Here is a 22,466-nt window from a genome sequence, read left to right as displayed (position 1 = left end):
ATGATTGACATGATTTGAGAATAGGTGATCTGGTTTATTTATACCCCATTAAATTCCATCTTATATATTTTAGCAATCGTTGAGTATTTTGACAGAAGTAGACTTGTTATAGGACTGATCCACAGTATCTATTTCTTGGTCTAAGACTTCATTTTCTCTACATTAAATTCCAACACTTCTGAACTCATGTTTAAGAGGCCACAGTAAGTTGCATGGGCACATATCCAAAATATAAATCAGGGCATACATAATGAAAATCAGCCAGCAAAGCCAAAAGAAATTTACAAAAACTCCAATCTGGCCCGGTTTCTCTCTTTCTGCTTCCTTGTGTCCTTGTGTCCTCCTGGCTAGACTGTTACCACCATTACCTACAAACCATCACCACAAAGGCCTATGGCATATCCACTGTGTGCCCAGCACCACAGACACAAGGGAAGAAGGAAACACCTTTGTTGTGCCTAGGTTACTTGCTACAGAGTGTCCAGAGGTCAATATCATTACAGGCAAGTGGAGATGGCCATGGTCAAAATCACTAAAGCCCACAATGTAGCGTTCACCCTTGACTCCCTGTTTAATAATGTAGGGATAGTGGTGAGAAGATTTCTACTATGTGACTTTTTTTTTTTTTTTTTACTTTTGGACCATACAGGAAGGACATGCCCCTTAGTACAAGCAGATACAAGTACAGCCCTATAAAATGTTTGCCCAAATAAACATTAGTTTGACAATCCACCAGAGAAATAAGCTGATCAATCAAGAGTGTTTCCTTTGTACTATGGCCAACTCACAGTTCGTAAACTGAACAGGGTTTTTAAAACATTGAGAAGTACTCGGTTTCACTTCCAAACCCCATATCTGATTCTGATTATGTAATTCTACCTTTCAAATGCAGACCAAGGATAGGATACTGTTACAAATTAGAAACTGGGCACCACTCCACCCCAGCTACATGCCATTCAAATAAAGCCAAAGCCATTTTCAACCTGCAGGATTCTGTTTAATTTTAAGCCCATATAATAGCTTGCCTTCCCTATTAGCCATTAATCTCACAGGGACTTCAAAATTCTAATTATGCAACTAAACATTAAGAAAATTTAATCACACAAGCATGCCATAATTTAAGCGACCCTATCAATCTGAAAAATCATTACCTACCTCATATTTTAGTTTACGTTGAATGGTGCCATTGTGAAGTTTCTCATTATCCTGAAAAGAAAATAAAAAGCCCTCTATATTAAATTATAGCATGTTCATAAAGAGGCAAAGAATTGATTTGATTAGAAGTATTTATGAGAACAAAATTCTACAGAAATATACATGTCATTTAAAAGTGACAACTCTTCTGTAGAATTTACATTCCCAAGGTAAACATGACTCTCACTGATTTATCTGGTGGGAGGAAAACTGGACCTTTACTTCCTAATCTTAAAAATCTAAGAATAGTATTACAAGTAAGATTTTTGTGAGGATTATTTTTAATTTGCAGGTTAAAAATGAATTGTCTTCCAATATGGAAATTAGTGTGGAGATACCACAAAAAGTTAGAAATAGAAAAATCCATAGGATCTAGCTACACTACCCCTGGATGTCTACAGTTCTTGTTTATAGCAGCAATATTCCCCATGGCCAAGTCATGGAATAAGCCTTGTGTATATCCATGACCCAATAACTGGATAAAGAAAATATGGGATATATATAGTGGTTTTCTCTTAAGACATAAAGAAGAATGGAATTATCTCATTTTTTATTGTTCAGATGTTGTACAGAGGGGTTACAGTTACATGAGTAAGACAGTAAGTACATTACTTGTTGATCATTGTTGCCCCTCCCTTCCTTGTTGCTGTCCCACTATCCCTTCCCACCCCAGCTCCCAACCTCCTATCTGCCCCCCCCACCCCGGCCACCCAAAGTTGTAAAGTTCATTTCCAATATACTGTTCTGTGGGTATCTTTGTTGTAATGGGTCATCCTGTGTCCTTGTTTCAGTGTTTTGTTATTCCCCTTCCCCTCCCCAGATTAGATATATGTATATACAAGATGAAGAGTATCAAAGTCAAGTACAGTGGGTTATCTCATTTTATACACACACACATACACACACACACACACAGAATTAGTGATCAACATTTTAAGTGAGAAAGTCCAGAGTCCCCCCAAAACAGTGTTCTCTCCCATGTGGAATTTAGAGCTGGGGAAGGACATAAAATCAAAGGTGGCACTATTAGGGATGTGGAGAAGAATATTGAGGAGGAAGTATAAGAGAGTAACAGAGTGGTGGACAAGATGAATGTTCTATTCTAAGAATGAATGAAACTGTCGCAAGGGAAGACATTATGTTGGACAATTAACATATGCTAATAAAAATGAATTGTCCCTATTTTGATAGAAATCAACTTGTTACAAGTATGTATGTATCTTTTTAAGGGAAAACATTTCTATTTCAGATAATTTACAAAGTTAATTACATACTTCTAGTTATTGGTTTTATTTTCAGGGAAAACAAAATATGTAGCAAGTGGAAATTTTATAAATTAAATAAGTGAACAAAGTATTAAGTCTTTTAGAAGACTTAATATTCACTTAAGCATTTTCTGGGAATCACAGAATTAGCAAATGAGTTACTTTTTAATCCTATGTCTGAACTGTTAAGCAGCATTTAATATTTCTTCTGGATTATTAAGCATCTGGATTGTCTTATAAGCAGCAATAAAAGACTCCACCTATTTCTCCAGCACCAATAATTGATTTACAAGGTGATCTTGAAAAGTGAACTTAGTTCAATCAGCTCACCTTCGTAATATCTGCAGATGCATTGCTGGCATCACCAAGGGCACGATGCAAATCCTGAAGACGTCTTTGGACTTCTTCTTCAATGTAAGCATTGATCCTGAAAGCCATGGTAATGAGACAAATCTGAATAATTTCTAAGTTCCCACATTGTTCTTTATGACACTCCTTACAATATAGTGTCTCATTCTATTTGAAACACATGGGAAATAATAAAAACATCTAGAGAACTTCAACAATTTCCTTCTTTCTAAGGTATCTAATGCTGTGTGATCACTATCTGGTTTTTCCCAAATGAGACAGAACTTTGCACAAAGTAGAATATTAACACTGGAAAGGAGATAAAAGCACCCCATCCAAATCTTCTCTGTATTTTCTTAGTGGAAACATGAGTCAGGGTAGGAGAAAATCAGTCTGTATGAATCAGAGGCTCTGAATCCAGATCTAACACTACACAGAACACTATCTCCTCACACAGAAATGGATGATAGGTATTTCTCAGTCACAAGTCATTTCTCAATCATAAATCCTCATGTGGGAGGATTACAAAGAATAAAAAGTAGCCATACTGTCTATCGATCATTGCTATTCAAGAACAATATGTTACAATCGTGCATTGTTCCATCTGCCTTGTCTCTGGGTAAGTTACCTACACCTGGTCAATGATACCACATCTTAGTGGTTTCCACCTTCCAAATTGTCTGCACAGGGCCACAACAGAAATGAAGTAGTTGTCAAGTAATATCACATGTCCCATAGAACGTAGGTGAAACAATGTATAAAATATAGCCATTAGCCTTAACCCAGTGAATTTCAGCCCAATCTCTAGTCTGTCTTTAAAAATTATTCCACTGCAATGAGAAGTACAAGTTGTCATGTCCAAAATGAGCTTTACAACATCGGTGCGGGGGGGGGGGGGGGGGGAGGGGGGGGGGGGGGGGGGGGGAGGCTGGGAAGGGATGTGAAGGGTAAACAAAGGAGGAGGCTGCAATGCTTGGTAAGAAATGTACGCATTATCCTGCCCATGTAATTGTAACCCCTCTGTACAGTATGTTCACAAATAAAATAAAATAAATAAATAAAAATTATTCCACTGAAAGAATACAGTCTAGAGAATTTACTCAAACCAAAACTCTCTCCTGTGACTCTGAATGGACAAATAAAACCTGACTCAGTTCTAGGCCCCATTCCTATAATTCTATAGGCACTGATTAGATGGATTATTTTAAACTATTTTCCACATTTATATCTGGGCACATTCACTAAATAAATAAATCTGCTTTTGCTTTCTAAATAAATTCATGATCTTGTCAACATTGGTGTGCTACTGACCAGCAATTAAACAATTTTGTACAATGCTGGGCAAAGAGATAAATATTTTAAACACAAAATACCAAATGAAGTACAATATTTACCTTTTTGTATTGAAGGCAAAATCAAATGCAACCAAATATGAGTTAAGGCCATTTGCAATGACATCCCCTCACTGTTACTGAAATTGTAAACTAGCACCATGGACAATACAGACCTATACTGAAGGGATACAAAGGAGGCTCATATCATTCTGAGTATATCTTGATATCCAAATACTCATCTCTTTAGATTCAAGCCCCAAGACTATACAGTTGGCAGTGTCACCTTGATACAGATGGGGCAGAGGAAAACAGTCACTGTTTTCTTATAGGCAAAGAATGATTAAGTTGATTTATCTGAGTAATACAGGCTACAGAACAATTTACAAGGTCACCAACGTTGCAAGTTATTTGATTATAGTAAAATTGCATATATTTATATATATTTGTTTCTGCATTTATCTATTTACAATAGATACATACCCTATGTGGTCATTTTGAAAGTACTAATACAACATTTATAACAAATTTCAACAGGTTTTTTTGGTTTCTTTTGTTTTGTTATTTTGGCTTGAACTCGAGGCCTGGGCACTGTACCTGAGTTTTTTGTGATCAAGACTAGAGCTCTACCATTTGAGCCACAAGTCCACTTCGGGCATTTTGGTGGTTAACTAGAGATAAGAGTCTCATGGACTTTGCTGCCTGGGCTGGCTTTGAACCTCAATCCTCAGATCTCAGCCTCCTGGGTAGCTAGGATTATAGGTATGAGACACAGGTGCCCGGCTTCTTCACCCTCTAGTCAATGACTTAGTAATTATCAGCACAAAATTCTTCGTGCTACAACTCAATTAATTCTATAGCTTGGTGGTTTTCAACCTGGTCACATTGCACTTTGTTCTGGATAGGTCTGCTTCTCTACACCTTTTTATTCTACCTCTCACACAAATTATGTACACCAAGATTCCTTAGATTTGGCAGACCACTTCTCAGAGGTCTTTGATTTCCTCCATATGATCCTGCACCCCATCCCCAGCCAGGCAGCAGCTCACATAGACAGAGCCTTTTATACAGCTGCCTTTGAGAGTCCCAACATAAGCAAACTGGACAATATGGGTTTAAGGAGCTATCAAATCAACTTCAAGGGATGAATAGCACCAGTTTAATGCTTAGTACCTGGCATCCAACAGGGGAGCCAGTGGAGATTTTTCAGCAGTCGATGGTAAACTGGAAGAAGCCATCTTTCCTTCCAGGGTCCCACAATGATCTCTCTGAATCCCATCAACATCACAGATTTTCTGCTTCAGCTGCTGGATTTCATGCTCTAACCTAAACAAATAGGAACCACATAAATTCGTTTATTAGTAGTATTTCTTAAGTATCTGGTTATGTAAAACATTGTTTTAAAAAATGGAGAAAAAATGGATCTAACCTCTAATTGTCACAAAGCAGTTAAGATGAAAAGGAACCATAGAAGGGTCCAGAATAAGTGTTGCTGGTATCCTAAAGCTGGAGTACTTGACTCACATGGGCAAAGACACTGCCACTGTGTTTCAAGCAAGTTCCTGAGGCTGTTGTGTGAGATTCTGGGTCTTTAATGCCTAATTCAACAAGCACTGGTTGTGAACTACATATTGGGTTTCTGTAAAATACTTCCACTTGACAATCAGATATACGTTTCAAAGAGCTCTTAGAAATTATTGAACTACGAGGAACTTTATGAGCAAGGCCATTCTGAGACTCCCAAGGCCAGGAGAAAATTGGCATTTGGAGATGATGGTGAAGGATGCTCCAGGTACAGAAAGCAATCTAAGCAAAGAAGCTATGCCAGAAAACACAGAAGTGCACTGACCTAGGCAGTGGGAGTGGGAAAGAGAAGGGGAGATGAGGGAGACAGAGAGAGAGACAGAGACAGAGACAGAGAGAGACAGACACAGAGACAGAGACACACATACACACACACACACACACACACACAGGAAAGTCATTGAGTTTGTAAGAAATTGAAAGAAGCTATGAATTATTGAAGAACCAAATGATAAACAATACATCTAATATGGTCAGCTGTATGTAAGGACATTCTACTGCTGACCCAGGCATGCTTGAATGTGGGGCCATCAGGCTAGACTAGAACCAAGCTTTCTAGCACATTTGGATCTAGGACACATAAGATTCAGTAGCTAAGGGCTGTAGCTCGCTCACTTACTCTGTGACTATGGGCAGGTTATTTCAATCTGAGTCTTTCAGTAAGAGAGTCAGCTAATGTTTCTAATTTCCAAATGTTCCAAACCTCAGATTCTAATTCAGGTACTGACACATCATGATGCTGTCTGTCTTCTATTGTCACCAACAGCAAGGTGACTGATCTTTTCTAAACATAAAAGCCACGCTCTTAACTCCCAGAGACATGGTCATGGTGGAATTACCACACAATCTCTCCAGGGTTTCACACAAGGCAGTGTACAATTTAACTCAGGTCTTCATTTGCCTATCATCAAGCATTTCCTGAGCATCAATGTGTAGAGCATCCAGTATTTTCAGAACAGGAAGGACTAAGGATTCAACAGTAGTATAAAGTGATGGGCTCTCCTCAACCATATCAAGGAAAGCAAGTGGGATATAAGCAGGTAACTAGCAATGTTTATAGTTAAGGAGATGCCTGCATTACTCCAAGGCATCCTTAAAGGCTAGGACAGAGGACCAGCACAAAAGGGCCAGGGTCCTGAACACAGATTTTTACAGGTGGTAAGGGACAAACAGAGCATCCCAATGGGAAGAACTGGTCTGTCTCTATAGCAGGAAGTCACATGGTGGATAGATAGGAGAACTCAGAGCTATGTGGGAAATAGATCTAGACCCAAATCACTGTTCTGCCACTTCCAAACTGTTTCCCAGTGGCTTCAAAACCATTTCAAGATCAAATTCTCCAATGAGGATGATGGTATATCTTGACAACATACATACAAAGTTTGAGTTACACAGAATTACTTTGCATGGTGAGCATTATTATTGCTATTATTGAAGTCATCATGATTAAACATAATTATTAATTATTCTTTCTGATAAGAAAATAGAATTAAATATGTGTAGTAACAGGGTTCCTCTGTTATGGCTACCATGACGACAGGAGGATTTCTCTTAGGGGGCTGCCTGACGTGTTCAGTTGGCCAGCCTGTGTTCAGCTAAAAAGAAGACAACAAAAGGAACTAGCCAGGTACCTCCTAGCAACTCAGGAGGCTAAGATCTGAGGATCATGATCTAAAGTCAGCCAGGGCAGGAAAGTTTGTGAGGTTCTTATCCCCAATTAACCACCAAAAAGCTGGAACTAGAGCTGTGGCTCAAGTAGTAGAGCACCGATCTTGAGTGAAAAGAAAAGAGACAGCATCCCTAAGTTGAAGCTCCACTACTGGTACGTGCATGCACATGCGTGCACATGCTTGCACACGTGCGCAGACACAGACACACACACAGGAATTAAACCTTGCTCATAAAGCACTAAAAGACTATGGAAAAATGACACTCAGTGTACTGTTGTCCAGTCTGCTCTCATATGAACTTACTATTTCATACTTGTGAAATTTCACAAGGGTCCAGGTCAGATCTCACAGAGCATACTTTGGGATAAGGAGGGCCCCCCCTACCCCCCACTGCAAAAAATAAAATAAAAATGCAATAGCAACACCCACAGAAAGCCGCAAGGGCACTGCAAATAACCTGAACTTTAGTGAGCTGAACTAGATCTTAGCAAAATTAACTTCATCAAAAACCAAAAAGCTAAAGGTCTCCTCTGGTGGGTTTTAGAGATACGCTGACATTGGGAAACCACGTACCCAAAATCACACTCATGTCCATTCTTACTGAGTATGAATACTAAATGACTGGTTGACAAAAGCCAGGGACATCAAGCTAAAAGCTCAGCTGCATTCTTACTGCACACTGCAGGACACAAATTGAGAGCATGCCCTCCACTACTTTTAAATTCCCTGGGGCTGGAGCCTTGTTCAGTAATTTCATTGACATACTATACCTGTAATAGTTTTCTTAAACCTCCGACCTACTTCTCTGAAATAATAGCATGATGGTTTTTGACTGTTACTTTGCTTGAAGGAATTATTAGAGAGCAGTTGATAATACAATCCTCAGTATAAGTCCATCATTTAAAAGGAAGTTGCCTTGACCTTCTCAGGAAAGATGAAGAGCAAAGGCCAGAGGACCAGACTGAGTAGGTCTTGTCTTGTCCTCAGCAAGAGACCCTATACCTCTGCCAAATGACAAGCTGGAGGTGACTTAAGGCAAGTAGATAGGAATTCTACTCAAGTGGTGGTGTTGTGGGTGTGACAAAGTAACATTCTAGGCCTTGCAACCTGGACTTCAGTTAAGACCTCCACTGACCAATGGATCTGAAAGTAAAAGAAAATTCATGGGGTGGGGGGGGAGTGTAGTCATAGAGATGGGAGGGCAGGGAAGGTAGGGGAAAAACAAAGGAGGAGGCTACAATGCTTGATAAAAAATGTACTCATTACCTTGCTCATGTAACTGTAACCCTTCTGTACAGTATTTTCACAATAAAAAACTTATTTAAAAATAATTAAAAAAAAGAAAATTCACAGATGTCTGATCTCCCCATTTCTGTGTAGACAGTGAGGGTCATTGAAGAAACATCTTGCTCAAGGCCATTCTGGAAGGAAGGGGTTGGACCAGAGTATAACTTCTCCTGTAGATCTCCAAACTACATAATGTTCAAACAAAGTATCCCAGAGCCTTTCTGAGAGCCTTTGCATCATGCCTTCAGAACTATCAGAAAAGATGTTTTCATACTTGTGTATTCATTCACCTATGGCTAGTAAGCCTGGTGACAGGGAATCAACAAAGAACTATGAAGATTCTTTCCTTACCACAAAGAGTGCTATTTTCTCTGCCTTGTTTTTCATAATATAAAATATGTATGATGCGGGTATGTAGTATGTGATAGCTGCAACCATGTGGGACATATCCCATTGTGTTCACGATCATCTGAAGAGTTTGTCTGTTGGGTTGATAGATTGTTTTTCTAGCAGTCCTGAGGCCTCGTCTCAAATGTGACTCAATAGGTATGAGGGAAATATTGGATTTCAGCTCTCCCTAGGTCAGGACAGCATGAAATCTGGGGTGCTGCCCTATTGTAGCAAGTATTGGTCATGGCAAACCGAAATACCTCATGTGAAGTAGTATACTGAGGAGAAAGGGAGGCGATGGTGAGAAAGAGAAGAAGGCAGAGAGGGTTAATATGAGAGGGACAGTAGAAAGGGCACAGGAAAGGGAAAGAGAGAGAGAGAGAGTGATGGAGGAAGGGAGAGAAGGGAGAGAAGGGATGAAGAATGAAGCTTGCTCAGACTCATAAATTTATCAGCCTATAAAATCATTCATTCCTTAAGTCAGTGGAAGGGTTTTGGTTTTTGTGTTTTTTTCAACACTGGACCAACAATTCTAAAAGGACAATCTTATTTGCTTATATATTAGAGAATATAGGAATTAACAAATAATAAAAGAATTAACAAATAATCACTTTAAGACATTAAGAAATATATCCTGAGGGGTAGGAAAAGAGCCACCAATGGGCCTCGACCATCCGTCACACTCGCCCTATCCTCCTCTCACCTCTCTCGGTCCTTCTCCAGGGCCTCCTGCTCAGCTTCCAGGCCTGCCTGGAGTCCTGCTTGCTCACTGCTGCTGCCTCTGAGAGTAGTGAGTTTCTGCCTCTGTTCTTGGATCTCCAGGCCCAGGGTGGAATGCCTCTGCAGGGCAGATCGTCTCCTCTCCAACTTGGCCACAGCCCTCTCCAGTGCCTCTCTTTGCTGCTTCTCCTGGGACTCCAGGATCTCCTTTTCCTTCTTCCTCACTTTCTCTTCCTGCCGGGCCACGTTGGCAGTGAATTCGAAGGTAGCTTGGAGTTGCTGCAGCTCATTGGCTCTGGCTTGGTACTGTGCAAGCTGTTCTTCTTTTGCTTCCATTTCCTTTTCCACTTGATAAAGAGTATTGTCTAAGCCCAGAAAGCCTTGGTCAAGGATTTCAAGCACTTTCTTCTTTTCTTCCAACAGACCTGGCAGGTGATTCTGCAGAAGATACTGTAGCTGATGCTCCTTATACTGTAGCCTGTACTCTGCCGTCTTTATGTTTTCTAAATCTTCAGCCACACCAGTGACATTTGGGACACTACCATCGTTTCTTTCTGACAGTCTAGATATCTCATGGTTTTCATATTTTAAATGCTTGAGGGTTTTCTGCTCTTCTTGGACTGCTGTTCTCAGGAGGTCTTTCTGCTGGACCAGGTCCTCCTCCATCTTTGCCAGTCCAATAAGCTGCCTTTTCTTGAACTCCAAGAAATGCAGCTGAGCCTTTTCTAGCTCCTTGCCATCTTGATCACCTCCAGCCTGAGCTTCCCTGGCCTGCAGAAGGGCTTCCCGAATGCCTTCCAGGTCCTTCTTTTCCTCCTCCACTCGCTGGACCTCACCCAGCTGCAGCAGTGGGGTCATCTGCTGCTTCTCTCGCAGCTGCTCCTCCAGGTGGGCCACGAGCAGCACCTGCTCCTTCTCTTCCTCTTCCAGTCTCCTTTTCTCCAGCTCCAGCTTGGCGCTCCGCTCATCTTTTTCCCTGTGGAGGCGGTCCAGCTCTTGGGATATCTGCACCTTCTCTGCCTGCTCGCTGTTGTTGAGCTCTTGGAGCCGCTGCAGCTCTTCTTTGATGCGAAGCAAGCTCTCTTCCTCCTGTCTCTTCTTCTGCAGTTCGATTTCCTGCTGCTCCCTCAGTCTTTCCTCCTCAAACTTTTCCTTCTCGGCAAGCAAGTCCTTGAGCTTGTTCTCAATGTGGAAGCTGCGACGTTTGAGGCTCTCCTCCTGCTTGCGGATCTGGAGCTGCACGATCTCCGTCTCTTTGCGTTGGGTCTCCACTTCCTGCTGCATCCGCTCCAGTGCGGCCTTGTCTGACTTCTGCTTTTCCTCCATTTCTTCAATGAGCTTCCTGCAAGGCAAACACTGATCATTATTTGATCACTACATTCAATCATTGCTTTAACTTTTCCCTAACTAGAACATTCTGGAAATGCACACAACACAAAGCCAAATTCTTCTTCACAAAAAGAGAGGAAGGGCCTTCCTTTCAAATTGGAAGTAGCACACTGTTTGATTTTTTTTTTATTGTTTAACTGTCCAACATATCATCTGCCTAGTCTCCTGAAGTAGCCTCTGACTTCATTTCTTTGTGGAGCATAGAATCATAATGTGTTATGCATGATATAATTAAAAGAGCCCCCAGAGCTCAAAGAGACAGAACCATGTCCAATTTAAATTTAAATGTGAATAATTTTAGTCAGCCCAATGACTTAAACTCCACAGAAGTTCAGTTACAAAGTGACACTAAATAAAAATGCTCATGCTGTCTTCAACTCACCAGGGTCAAATATCAAAGTCAAGATAATCGACAGTTCATTGTTCCAGCTCAAATAACTACATGCTGCTTAGCATTTAATCACTATTTTAGGACCAGAGGGGATCACCAAATGGTATCAAATATTAGTTTATTAATGCATAACACTGAAAATAACTGAAATCCACACTACAACATTCAAATGCATGACCCTGGGGGTTAGATCATATATTTTCTCTTGAATACAGCTGACCCTGACAGGGTACTAACTCAAGGAGAAGAGGTTGGGATTGCTCTATTGAAGAGTGTGAAATGACAGTGTGCATACAGCCTCCATCTTCTGACCCAGCAAAACACCTGCCCTGTATGAGGCTGGAAGGGAAACTGACTCCTGTGTGACATTTACACTACAGGGTCTAGAAAATACATGTCTAGCTGCAATTAATTCTCTGTGGTTAATTACAGGTTGGAGAATACTGGCAGTTTAATAACATAGGGAAGAATTTTAAGAAGGTAGGGGATAGGTAGCTGGGTGTGGTGGCGCAGCAGGAAGATCATGAGTTCCAGTCCAGAGTGTGCTGTACGTAAGACCCTATTTCAAAACAAAACAAAAAAAAATGAACAAATATCCCCACCCCCTTGCAAAAAGCTAGGCATAGGGGTCACATGCAAGGTCCTGGTTATGATATTCAGCCCCACAAAAGGAGGAGGAGGAATACTTAATAAGGAAGGGAAGTTCTTATTTGTTCTTTCATTGATTCTTTTTTAAGTAAGTTTTTCATTGTGAAAATACTGTACAGAGGGGTTACAGTTACATGAGCAAGGTAATGAGTACATTTCTTATCAAGCATTGTTGCCTTCTCCTTTGTTTTCCCCCTACCATCCCTTCCCTCCCATCTCCACAACTACACCCCCCACATTGATTCTTTTGTCTTTTTAAAAACTCAAGAGCCATTATTTAGAAAAAATAGGCTTTAAGTCAAATTTAAACATATATTTGGAATATTAAATCTGCTTACTGACTCTATTCCCTCTTTCTCATAGGTATTTAAAGATGCACTTTTTCTAAAATTTTAAATATGAAGTAAACCCCAACTACTTTTTAAGAAGCAATTACCTATAAGCAACATTGGAACAGACACAGATGGAGTCAGCCCAACATATTAAGAGAAAGAACCCACATATGACAGTACTGTTGAAGCTCCACCTCCACATGGCTTACCTTTTACTCTCCAATTTTTCAAGTTCTTCACGCTGCTGCCTCTCAAATTCAAGTCTAATAAAATCAAATTGAAAGAAGTCACTTTTGTAAGAGAACTTTCTTCTCTCTGTATATATAGAATTACACATTACAGAGAGCATCTGCTTTTCAAGTATTATTTTTAATTACCATGTATTAGCAAGTTTTAAATGCATTCTTTGCTCTATAACTATGATTAGAGATTAGGCATACTTCTAGGTGCTTGAACTCAGGCTGAAAAGAACAAATTTGACTTGCAGGCAAACAAAATGTCACCGTACTTTTAAAAGGCAGAATTAAATGCAACTTTTAAATGACAAGCATGTCTACTACATGCAGTTTAGTCACTGTTGAGTATGTAAAAATGGAGAAGCTATACCTTAGACAGATGGGTCCTTTTATAGGGAAAAGACTGCCAGGGAGGGAGGAAAGAGAGAGAAAGAAAGAGCACAGATATCAATTAAGACAATAACTGAACAGAAGGAAAGGTCAGGATAAAAGTAATAAGGTAATTAAAAGACAATAGTCATGCACAAATCATTCAGTCTGTTTATAAATAACACATTTCCCAATAATTTCATGAAGCAAACACTCCAGAAAGTTAGCTCTGCTATCATGCGAAGCATTGCATGCGTTTCATATTACTGAGTACAGATAATAACTGAGCATCATAATTGTGAACATCAAAGTCAGATTTTGCTACCTTACCAGTAATTATACCGTACAGAAATCTGTCACAATCCTTCTAGAATTCCTAGTTATCTAACATAGGCCTTACTGTGGGTTATGAGATTTACATCATTGTGAAAAAAAAAAAAAAAGGAAGGGTTGGGAGGAAGGGAGAGAGGTCGGTTGGATACCGGGGATTTGGAACTCATTCAAAAATTCATAATACAAGGTGATTTCCCAAATACCAAAATTATTGCAAGATCTCACCATTACAATTAAACAGCATGAACTGTTCAACTTATACATATTCCTGGTTTGGCAGATTGCAGATATAGTTGGAAAGTTGAACTATGGAAAAATTCAGCATAAATTGTTTTCCTTGGATAATGTGCAAATCCAAAGTGGCAACGAAGTTACTTTTACAAAGATCTAGCTAACACTTCAAACAGATCTATTTTCATTTTAATTTGGGCTAATACTGAGAGTAAGATGTCTGGCTGCTTTTGTGAGCAGAATGGAGGATCTAGGATACCGCAGGTACTATGTGACTTCCAAGGTTGCCTCCCTTTATTCTCCAGGAAAAGCCTTAAGGTAGCAAATAATAGCTCCATTTTATAGATTAGCCTTGATATGTCAAATCACTAGTCCAATGTCATAGATTTGAACCTCCAACAGCCTGCTTCCAAGTACCCTTCATCGACTCATTATAAAGGAGTGCAGAAGTTGTTTGTAATGCAAAACACAAGTACTAAATCCTTTACTGAAACTTAATCAGGGCTGAATTTATCTACTGTCCAAGGAAAATAATCTATTATTGCCAACATTGCCATCTATGAAAAAAAAATCACACAAATACATAGAAAAAGCATATGTCTGCCGTGGAGTCTAGCCTGTATGTCATTACATTAAGTACAGATTTCACTAAAATTTAACTATGCTCATTCTTTTTAATGATAAACGTAACTCTAGGAAAGTTTCTTAGGTAACATTTTCAGACTGAAGTATACAGTTTAGTCTTTCTAGAGTTACTTGTGAGTCAGAAACTATTACTGGATGAAATACTTTTAAAACTAGAAATTTCCCTAATGTTTTTGTTTTTATTCTTAATTTTTATTTTCTGTGACTGATGGTCACAGTTTAGTGTGACAGTCAGTGGATGCTGCTTTGCCCATCCATGCACACAGCAATAAGCCAAATGCTACACTGAGATTTCAGTTTGGCAGAAAATCCAGAACAATTGAGAGTTGCTTATAGCATGCAAATTCTGTGCCTGACACTCAGAATACACAACACTCACATTGTTCTCCCAATCTTAGGAGGAGGAGCATAGATGTATCACCCTCATTTTACAAAGCAGGACAGTGGGAAGGGGTGGGTTGGAATGAACATTGGCAGAACAAAAATCTATACTGCCAACCATTACCACTTGCTAAGGAGCTGCATGGTCTCAAGGGGATCATAAAATCTAAGTTAAAATATCTAACATGAGGGGCTGGGAAGGTGGCTCAGTGGTAGAGCACTTGTCTTGAAAGCATGAGGCCCTGGGATCGATTCCTCAGCACCCCATAAGCAAAAAGGAAAAAGCTGGAAGTGGCACTGTGGCTCAAGTGGTAGAGTGCTAGCCTTGAGCTGAAGAGCTAAAGGACAGCACCCAGGCCCAGAGTTCAGGCCCCACGACTGGACCCCCCCCAAAAAAAATATCTAACATGACATTTTAATTGAATAGGTATTTTTTATCAAACACAGTGTCACACAATATGGTATACAAGAGCGCCCATCAGTCTGTAAGGGAAAGGTCTCCACCCTAGTCTGTGACAGTCAATATATCCCACAGATTCCTACTTTTAGGGACACACCATACCATTCTTTGTCTCACATGAGGTAAGTACACAAAAGTTCAATAAAACCAGACCTTGCCTTATTAGGGGAGAAGTGGCAAGACATGAAGCTCAAGGGATGCCAGAGCCAGATGGTAAAAGGACTTGGAGAAGTTATATTATAGATTTTGAACACTGGCAGACAAATGTCTTGGCGGAAGGTTGCTAAAGAACATCTACATTTGAGGTTCTATGGACATTAGATGGGCAACGAACAATGTGGAAAGCCAGTAGATGAACTAGGATACCACTGCAATCTTAACAAGAGACTACAGAGTCAGAACCCAAGACAAGTAGGGCAAAGAAGTAACATCTCACGATAGGCAGGTGGTCATGCTGGCAGGTTGAGTTTGGAAGGGCAAGGTTACAGAAATAGTGGGAATGTAATATAATTGGCAAGAGTCTGAACTTGGAAGTCAACAGGTTTAAATATAAATTCCAGTGACTGTGAAACTACATATGAGTTATTTAACCTTGGATGCTTCACTTATATAAAAGTTAAAAAATAATCTCCATCTACTTTAGAAAGTTATAGACATGATAAAGTGAAATAACACTTCAGATTTATTAGGTACTGTGTGCCATTGTTAGGGAGTTATGCCCATTGAGACAAAAAGCACCAAAGAAAAGGCTATGGGGCTGGGTAAGTGGAGTGACTATAGCTTTGCTAGTATGGCTTAAAGCGGTAGGGTCCCAGGTAGAAGGTAATAATTCTATTACCCACTGAAGCTAGTAACCAGTTCAGCCCTATCTGACACTACTTTCAATACATTTAATTCCTACAAGATTCTCTGGGGTGGAGGCTATCACTACTCCCATTTCACACATGAGATACAACCACACACACTTAGGCTTGACTATAGAGCTCAATAGTTTAATCTCTTCATCCTGCGTTCTGGAAATTGAGCTCAATTTCACTTAGACCCAACCAAATAATTCCAATCAAAATGACATATCCAGCAGGCATAGTGACACCAATGCTGACTTGGTAGTCAGGCCCTTATAAGGGTTGAGGATAAAGACTTGTGATTTGCCATCTTGTAGACAGTAATCAAAGCCACAGAGAGAATAAACTTAAGCAGGACCCAGGGGAAGGATGAGAATAAAGAAGTTGAATTTGAAAGATAAATATAATATATACCAAAAAAAGAAGTTGAATTTGAAGTCTGAAAGACCACATTCACTATAGTGACGGGCAGAGAAGGTTGGCCCTCAAATGAGGTTAGGATAGGGGAGGTCAGGATAGGGGAGGTGCATGAAGGCAGGGGGAAATGGAGGTTTCATCCAAGAGGAAGGAATCATGCTATGAAATGATTCAGGAAGCCTGAGTAAGGTAAGGCCCAAGGAGCATCCCTTGTTCATAGCAACATGGAGGCTCCTTCTGGAATGACACCAGTGAAGTTAAGGCTGGACCACAATCAGCGAAGGAGTAAGGGCTGGAGGAATGTGGAAACAATGAAGATAATTTTAGTTATAAAAGAGATGTGATAGATTTAGGAGAATGGACTTTCATTTTAACAGATGGAAGATTCTTGTGCATACTTTGTTGATATCAATAGCTAGAAGAAAGACTAGGTAGAAAAAAATGGAAAAAAGTAATCCCTGAGAAGGTAGGAGGATTGGGGTGGGCAGACAATGGCTATGGTAGGGGCTCCAAACAAGGTCAGCTTCTGACTCCTACATAACCATGGGAGAAACTCTTTATCTTTCTAAGCTTCAGTTTCCTCATCAGAAGACAGACTCAAAAATAATCCTGATCCTTACTAAGTAAGAGGATCCAAGACAATATACATGAGCACTTAGCAGTTAATAAATATTAGATATTAATCTTAGAGGTAGAAGAGGCTATTCTAAGAAATCCAGAAGGAAATATTCTGCCACTGGGACAGGACAGAGGAGTAGGAAAGGATGACTATAGAGCAGACATGGGATTTGAGGATGTGGCATTGTTCTCTTAAAATGGCTATACTCTAAGGTCAGAAACAAGGTTTGTTCCTTGGAATAAGGAGAAGTGGTCAAGATTTAAGAAGCAATAGAGTTAGATATGTAAGAATCAGGGACATTATTTGTGACAAATGAAGGAACCAGTAGGCAACAAAACTGATTAACTGATACAAACTATGTAATTCTAGTACACATGAGCTGAGGCAAGAACTCAAGTTTGAAGCCAGCCTTGACTACATAGTGAGATCCTGTCTCAAAAACAAAAACAACCAAAAGAAAGCAAGAACTAATAAAGAAAATGATGGGGAAAGGGCTGGCTGGGCATCATTCAAGCTTGGAGATTATTAATTTCATAGCCTCTCATATCCGCATTGATGTGCTAATTGCTTATAGCACTGAGCTAGGTTAGATGCCTGGGCACTAGTTCAGGGCAGGGAAGTCCGTAGGGGTTCCAATCCAATCTTCTCTGTAGAGAATCTGGTATTTTAGAATCAAAGGTAGAGAGCATCTTGCCCACTGTGGGCCATATTAAAAGGCCTGCAAAATAAGTTGGATCATGATGGGCCATGCTTCTTGTGAAATGTCTGGAGCCCATCTGGATGTATTGACAATTTGTATGGCCTATAGTGATATTCTAAGCATTCAAATTGTTTCATGGCAGATAAAAGGTTCCCATCTCTCTATTAAATGTACTTGCCAGGCTAAGTGGAAAACAGATGCCAAGACTCAGGCAACTGATGAAAAGAAACATGAACCACTTATCCAGTCGCTGGCTTCTCCTACAATGGTCTTGTGGTCTTTCCTCTGGGCATCAGCTCTCATGAAAACTTTCACAGGAAAGCTAAAAATAGTTCTGTTATAGAAGGAGTAAGAATTTCTACCCCATTCATTCCTTCTCACTCTTTACTCTCTGTTCAAGCCACAAATGATCCAACAATGTAGCATTCAAAAGAGGTTCTCTGCTGGGAGTGTATCAAGGTAGAGATAAAGGAGGAGAAATCTCACAAGGGAAAAAAAATCTCCCAATACAATTTCATCTTACAAGTTGTGAAACTGAACTCCTCTTAAGTAAAACTCAAGAGTTTATAACGCAAATATCTAGAATATTCTGGGAATGGTTTTCTGATGAACTTCCAAATCCCTAGGCATTCACTAGGACTCCAAAGAGCCAGTTTTCAGTCTTTCATATTTCAAATTTGGAAAATGCCCAAGGAAATAATTATTGCTTTCAAAAAGAATAAAATTGGATAACATTAGTATCTTCAATACGTTTCTCCCCAGCCTATTTCTCCTAACAGTGGCATAAGTTACTGTGATAAAGATGGCCAGCCAAGACCACAGATGTTAAACATGGAGATATTTCCAATCAAGCTCTAAGAACAAAGATTGTTCAAACAAGACAGAGACTCCTAGGAACATACCTTCCACTCAGTGCCTACTATACATCCTGGCCCTTCTCCCTTCCTTCCCAGGCCAAGAAACTGGCCCATTGAGCCTTGGAGAGAAGTCCAAGATAACTTCCTCTTTAGATGAGCTAGGAAAGAAGACCATTTCCCCTAGCCTTTCCTCCATTCTCATGTCTACCATGGAATTCCCTCTCAGCTCCTCAACAAAAAACCAGAGAGACTTTTTGTCCCAGAAGTTACAATAATTCATCATTCTAAAATTTACATTTCCCTGATGAACTCACCAAAAGATATGCCATAAGCCATCTTCTTGCCACTTTATTCAAGTGAGGAAACCGAGAGAGAAACCATAGGGGAGGAACTGGGTTTGGAAGGGAGTGAGAGTCAAGACTACTAAGACCCTGATAGGTCCAGAAAGGTTGGCCATCCTTTCCACTTGGGCTCCTTGAAGACAAAAATCTTCAATACTTTGACTGACGACATATCCCGAGGACTTTTGCAAGACACAAGTAGGCATTCAACCCAGGACTATTGTGGCTAGTGTTCTAAATCCAGTGGCTCAAACCACTGACTCGGCACACTTGTGAGGGGATGGTGAAAACAATACAGATCTTGCATTGCACCAAGAAATAACCTATTTTGTTCAGTCCTCATCTCCTTATGATAAGAATAATCAACTGCAGGAAACACAAAGGAAATAAACACGGTCGTACATCATGACTGCTCCACCTTGGTACTAGCCTTCAACTTTTATCACTATAAACACACATGACTGGGAGCCTCAAAATAAAATCTACTTAATAATTATTTCCTCACACCATACACCTGGGACAAGCTCCTGAATGATCACACATTATTACATATCATAGTTTAATACCATGAAATTCTATAGCATAGATGCATCATGATATAGGAATAAATCTCATCTTGTTGTGGATGTGCACGTAGACCACTCTTTCAAAAAAAACAAAACAAAACAAAACAAAACAATCTGATGAGATCTACACTGGTAGCCCAAGAACAGATTAGTTTCAGAAAAGCAAAGCTATGTGCATTGAGAGGCAAAAGGAAGACAGAGAGCAGAGAAGGACATCTAAAGAAACAAAATAGACAAGATGCACCATGCTCTTGTGCAGTGACAATACATCACAGGAGCGAAGACCTCTGAAAGTCTGCTTTACACATTTGTACACCTCTGATGCCATACTGAGGACAGTATTCTAACATGCCCACCAGGAACTGCCTGAAATGTGTGCCTCTGTATCTCAGAAGAGGCTGATGGCAGGCTGCAAGTATTCTGTACCCTGTCAGCCTGTCCCCACTCACACTCTCCACTGTCAGGGTTTATTTTCTTTTTAGGACGTCCAACAGTTCATTCCCTCTTCTCACCTTGACATTTCTCTCTTCATCCCTCCCCTATTGTGGATTTGGCTGACAAAATACCAAAGTGGGCAAAGATTTATATAAGAGGATTAATTGCAATGGTATCTAAAATTTACATGGAAGAAATGAAATAGTTTGAAGTGTCCTTAATGACTAGGCAAAAGATAGTAAATTATGAGATGAGCCTAGAATGAAGAATCATGTTCAATGGCCTGGGAAAAATCTCACAATACAATGTTAACAGAAAAGCAGAAGGCAAAACTATGTATCAGGTATGACATCAAATTTTTTAGCAGTCCATATAATGCATGGGCATAATACCTAATATACAATTCAGTATATGTACTCTAAAATACAAGCAAATATTATCAATGTAACCAATGATTATTCCTTGATGGAAGAATTATGGAAGCGTGATTACTTTGTTTCCAGGTGTTTTACTTTTCTGTAAAAAACATTTCATTTTGTAATTATAGAAACTATCTAACTTTTAAAATCCACCCACATTACTGTAATTGTTTCACTTCTATGTGCTTCTTTCTGCTTTGCTTCTATCAAACTCTGGTTCATTTCCATTTATTTCCAACAATGATGACAATTAACCTGAGTAGGTCATGGGACACAGAGGTTACTGATGTTGACAAGGTTAGGAAATAGCTATTCCAAGTTAGACTTGTGGTCTCTGATAAAACAAAGGGATGGGGAAAGTGCTTCACTAGAGAACAATTCATACCTTGTATATTCAGTCAAGAATAACTGCTTAAAAACCTACTTAGAAGTCAGCACAGCTGTTGAGACAACCAGATCCTTCCCCTCACCACCAAATGCAAACACATGAGTGTCTGTACCTTTATCAACAAGATTTCATTACCAAAGACTTGAGGTGCTACCAAGATGGAACATACCATGAGTCACAGACAAGGAGATGGAATCTGGATTGGGGATGGTTAAATTCTCTTTGAAGAAATGATATTTAAACTGAGATTTGAGAGATTATGGAGAATTTTGTCATGTGAAGAGCTGGATACATGTACAAGTGCTCTGGGAGCAAATGAATTAACAAGTGACAGGAACATGAAATCATTTGAATACAATGTTAATTCAATGGAAAACCACTGGCATGGAGGACTTGAAGGAAATCGAATGTCTTCCTCCTTTGCCCATAACAGCCATTCCTTATTTGATAAGAAGATGTTCTTTTGCTCAGTTGACTTTCACAATTCAGCTTTTAATTTTGCAAATATGAAACAAAAGCACAAATGCAGCCCCCTAGTAGACAAGGCAATCTGAAGTAACTGAATAATAACTTGTTCTTTGAACAGCTCACTTTTCCTACTTCTGTAACAGGGAACATACAAATATACAGGATTTGCCACTTAAGAGTGGCTCACAGTGGAATACTCAAGGACAAACAAGAAAATAGCAGAGTCAGTAATTAACACTAATCTCTGTTAATAGAGGAAGAAAAATACTTCTTTTAGTTACTTACATCACAAGTTCCCTAAGACTGTATATCTTAAAACTATTTAAGACAATCTATAGCAATTGTAAAGTTAGTAAATGGGCCATAAAAAAAGCAAGACAACTAAGACCAAAAACTAAAGAAACCAGTATTGCAGTGAACTAAAGGAGAAAAATGGTAAAGCCCAATAAAGTAAGCCAACTGAGACAAACACAGTAAATAACCATCAACCCAAAACACAGGATAACCACTAAATTACTGGTAACATAAATATTGCCAACAACATGAATAAAACTTCCTTGCTCAAGGTCAGTGAAGAAAACAAAAAGATAAGACAATTTACAAAGCAGAGGAAAGTGAACCAGAGGGAGAGAAAATAGCATAGTTAGCAGGACCCTGCATTTGCAAAGGAATGTGTTGTTTCCTCTAAAAAGATGCAGGGCAGGACCTTGCCTCATCTTCATAAGGGGGAAAAAACATACTGATTCTCCAGCTATAATCAAACTCTGTTTCTAAAACCCCTTCCGCAAAGCTACAAGAAGTAGGGGAGTAAATTCCTCTCAGTTCACAGGTATTGCATGTCAACTATGATCAGTACTGGGCTGGGCACTGGATAAGTCAGTGATAAAATAGATGCTATTGTGGTTTTCTGGAAGCTTACAGCAATCTACAGTGAACTAAGACTCAAAAACAAGGGATGATTATAGCCCTGTCAAATCTCACTTGCTTGCTGATGTAATCCATTTATCCTCTCAAGTTAGTGAAGGAAGCTAAACTGGAAGAAAGGAGGTAAGAAGGAAAAGACAGGGAAAATTCAGAAGAAAAAGGAAACAAAACTGCTTTTTCTAAAATTTATTTTATTTGTGAACATACTGTACAGAGGGGTTACAATTACATGGGCAGGATAATGCGTACATTTCTTACCAAGCATTGCAGCCTCCTCCTTTGT

The 22,466-nt window shown here is 39.6% G+C and overlaps 1 protein-coding gene across 3 annotated transcripts in view; it reads right to left on the bottom strand.

Annotated features, from left to right (window-relative positions):
- Kif16b (kinesin family member 16B) overlaps positions 1-22,466 on the bottom strand; it is a 267,459-nt gene that overhangs the window by 88,334 nt on the left and 156,659 nt on the right. For all 3 annotated transcript variants that reach the window (XM_013010887.1, XM_013010888.1, XM_013010886.1), the window contains exons 18-22: positions 12,759-12,812; positions 9,773-11,131; positions 5,312-5,464; positions 2,790-2,886; positions 1,156-1,206 (exon numbers count right to left, since the gene is read on the bottom strand). In XM_013010887.1, the coding sequence (XP_012866341.1) occupies positions 1,156-1,206; positions 2,790-2,886; positions 5,312-5,464; positions 9,773-11,131; positions 12,759-12,812 (1,714 nt within the window). The remainder of the gene's footprint in view (positions 1-1,155; positions 1,207-2,789; positions 2,887-5,311; positions 5,465-9,772; positions 11,132-12,758; positions 12,813-22,466) is intronic.

This window comes from Dipodomys ordii, unplaced genomic scaffold, assembly GCF_000151885.1.
Source record: "Dipodomys ordii isolate 6190 unplaced genomic scaffold, Dord_2.0 Scaffold13, whole genome shotgun sequence".
In the NCBI taxonomy this organism is placed as follows: Eukaryota; Metazoa; Chordata; class Mammalia; order Rodentia; family Heteromyidae; genus Dipodomys; species Dipodomys ordii.
The sequence above is the reverse complement of the archived record's forward strand: the minus strand, read 5'-3'. Positions and strand labels throughout refer to the sequence as shown.